The 2,949-nt window shown below is 45.6% G+C and overlaps 1 protein-coding gene across 1 annotated transcript in view; it reads right to left on the reverse strand.

The window, feature by feature from the left end:
* Positions 1-227: 227 nt before the first annotated feature.
* LOC102784045 (uncharacterized) overlaps positions 228-2,949 on the reverse strand; it is an 18,355-nt gene continuing 15,633 nt past the window's right edge. Inside the window, exons 7-10 of the mRNA XM_087847659.1 lie at positions 1,847-2,079; positions 1,468-1,752; positions 1,288-1,394; positions 228-916 (exon numbers count right to left, since the gene is read on the reverse strand). Coding sequence (XP_087703785.1) covers positions 672-916; positions 1,288-1,394; positions 1,468-1,752; positions 1,847-2,079 — 870 coding nt within the window. The 3' untranslated portion in view covers positions 228-671. The remainder of the gene's footprint in view (positions 917-1,287; positions 1,395-1,467; positions 1,753-1,846; positions 2,080-2,949) is intronic.

A 2,949-nucleotide genomic window follows, 5' to 3' on the forward strand; every position in this document is an offset into this window, starting at 1 on the left:
GAGACTCACTCTTGGGGTGTGAGTTCTGAGAGATGCCCTTGCTAGCAAGAAATTCTGTGTTTCTCCTCTCTGATTCTCTACTGAAGAAGTGTTTTAGAATATATCTCTTAACATTCAGAAATGATTTAAGCAGTCTGACATGACAAGAAAACAGTGTAAAACATTCACAGCAGATAAATGGTGGCGCCCACCTGTCTAACAGAACCCAAAGATGGTCACATTCTTTTAATCCCCAAAGATATACTGGAACATTTGTCTATCCTACTACCAAAATATACTGCGAAGATGGTCATGTTCTTTAACCTAAAAATATAAGGAAAACTAAGCTATATATTTTGCACACAACCTAGACTAAGGAATATATTTATGTTCTACAGCTGTTTAACATACTTCATCTACCTTGACTATGGGTATAAGATAACCTAGTTTAAAATACTGATCTCACACAGGTGTCACAGGTACCTGCGACAGGTGTTACACAGAACACACAACAGCTCCTGTGATTACAGATCGCTGTCTTTGAGCTGCTTCTTATCCTCGGATTGAAATCTTTCAGAGAAACTCTTTTCTCTTTTCTCATAAAAGAGGAAGATGATGAAACGGTCAGAGAGGAAACAAAACATATCAATGATCTGATACGTTAAACACACACGTCTCTCACAGGCGCTGTTTTACTTTCCACTGTTGTTGTTGTGTTTCTGTGTCTTGGCTCTCAGCTCGTGGGACAGCTCTTTGTACTCTGACGTGTTCTTCGAGTACAGGTTCCCGCCCTTCAGCCAGCCCATCATCCTGTCCTTCTCCTCCTCGTTCAGGACTCCCATCTTGTAGTAACCTTCCAGCAGCAGCTTGTCTCCAGCATCGTGGTAGCGCTTCGTTGCGTCTCTGGACATATCTGAGAGGTTCAGTGAGAGGATTCCTGCAGAGTTCACACAGCGAGCAGAGAGAGGCGGGGTTTACTCACTGACCAGGAAACGGTGTCTCTGACAGCATCGCACTATATCTGTGACCACGGAGGCGAGGACACGCATTAATGTGATCCTTGGTGCTTCACGTGTTCCTGTTCTAATAATTAACCTGTGTGTGGCTGTGAAACCAGTGGAACCAGTGGAACCAGCACTCTGTGCATTAAACTGCTGAAAGACTGTTTCATCATTTCATGAAAAACACGAGTTCGTTTTTACAGACAGATGTTTCTTTGTGTCGTTTCTATGGTGACAAACATCTTTGCTCATCGTCTCATCAGTAACCTGGTGTGTGACAGCACATAGCACTTCTATCTGCACGTACCTGCATCCTCTCTGAGAGAATTGGATGTGATCGGATTGGCTGCCAGCAGCGACATCTTCACCAGTTTCTCCCCGTCTCCAGAAAGAAGAATCTCCTTAAGCTTCTCGCTGGAACAGAAGCACGTTAGCGATCCAAAGAGAACTCTGAGTTTAGCTCCAGGACGAGCAGATTTGTTCTCACCTGATTATACGAGACTCTTTTCTGTTGCGCCAGGTCAGGCCTGCCTCGTGGTCCGATTTCAGGACCTCTCTGCACAGCCCGCGGTCGCCGTTCTTATCCAACAGTGCAAAGAGGTTGGGACTTTTGTTTTTCATGTCCTCTCTTAACTTCACGTTCTCAGGGTCCTGCAGCATTTTATGGGCATTCTGAAAGACACATCTGGGTGGGACGTGGTCGGCTTCCACCGCCAACCTGTTTTCACCACAGTCTCTTTGGTTGGAGGTTTGCACCCGGATTTTGTACACACTGTTGGCAAGAAACACGTTCAGAGTACGATTTAATGTGTGTTACACGTGAAGCTCGATCTGCTGGTCGTCGTGGTCACACATTAAATACTTACTCAGCGTGCGCTCCGACCAAACCCAGACGTTGTTCTTGGATATTTCGTAATTCCTCTGGACTCAAACCTTTCTTGCTCATGTCGCCCCAGATGGCGTTGAAATCGTCTACGGCTTTTCTTCGCGCCTTTCGATCTCCTCCACATATGTAATATCTTCCAGGAGAGTTACAGGTTGCTTCATATCCTTTCTGCAGCTTCAGAGCTCCTACGTATTTGGGTAGGTTTTGCTGAAGCTGAGTGGAGATAAAACACGACATAAGATGAGTTACCTCATTGCTTCCAACATGTGCAGACTCTGAATAACAGGCTACACCTCCTGTAAAAAGGTAAAACACTGATTGGTCCATAATCACACAGACCTCCAGAGGCCAAGTCAGGGTGGGCTAAGCCTGTAGAGGCGGCCAATGAGATCGTGTTTGATGAGTCTAAGACGGCTCAAGACGAGTTAGTTTCCCAGTTTGCAATTTCTGAGAAGAAACCTCGTGTTTACTTGCATATGCAATCAGTGACTTAGTGTTGCACGAGCCAGCCATAAAGGGTGAGACCGGCCTTAGTGTTTTCCCATCTGAACGAGCTAAACCAGATCATTGTGCACCACCTCTGGTTTGTACAAAAGCCAAGCAAGTTACTAAGGAGTCTGTTAAATCTGCTCCTGAGCTTGTAAACCCAGCGGCTTTTCACTCAGTTTTATTTACACAGCGCCAAATCACAACAGCAGTCGCCTCAAGGCGCTTTATATTGTAAGGTAGACCCTACAATAATAACCCAATAATCATGTGACCCCCTATGAACAAGCATTTTGGCGACAGTGGGAAGGAAAAACTCCCTTTTAACAGGAAGAAACCTCCAGCAGAACCAGGCTCAGGGAGGGGCGGGGCCATCTGCTGTGATTGGTTGGGGTGAGAGAAGGAAGACAGGATAAAGACATGCTGTGGAAGAGAGACAGAGATTAATAACAGATATGATTCAATGCAGAGAGGTCTGTTAACACATAGTGAGTGAAGAAGAAACACCCAGTGCATCATGGGAATCCCCGGCAGCCTACATCTATTCCAGCATAACTAAGGGAGGATTCAGGGTCACCTGGTCCAGCCCTAACTATA

This window comes from Neolamprologus brichardi, chromosome 10 (genome assembly GCF_056152115.1).
Source record: "Neolamprologus brichardi isolate AB-2024 chromosome 10, ASM5615211v1, whole genome shotgun sequence".
Lineage (NCBI taxonomy): Eukaryota > Metazoa > Chordata > Actinopteri > Cichliformes > Cichlidae > Neolamprologus > Neolamprologus brichardi.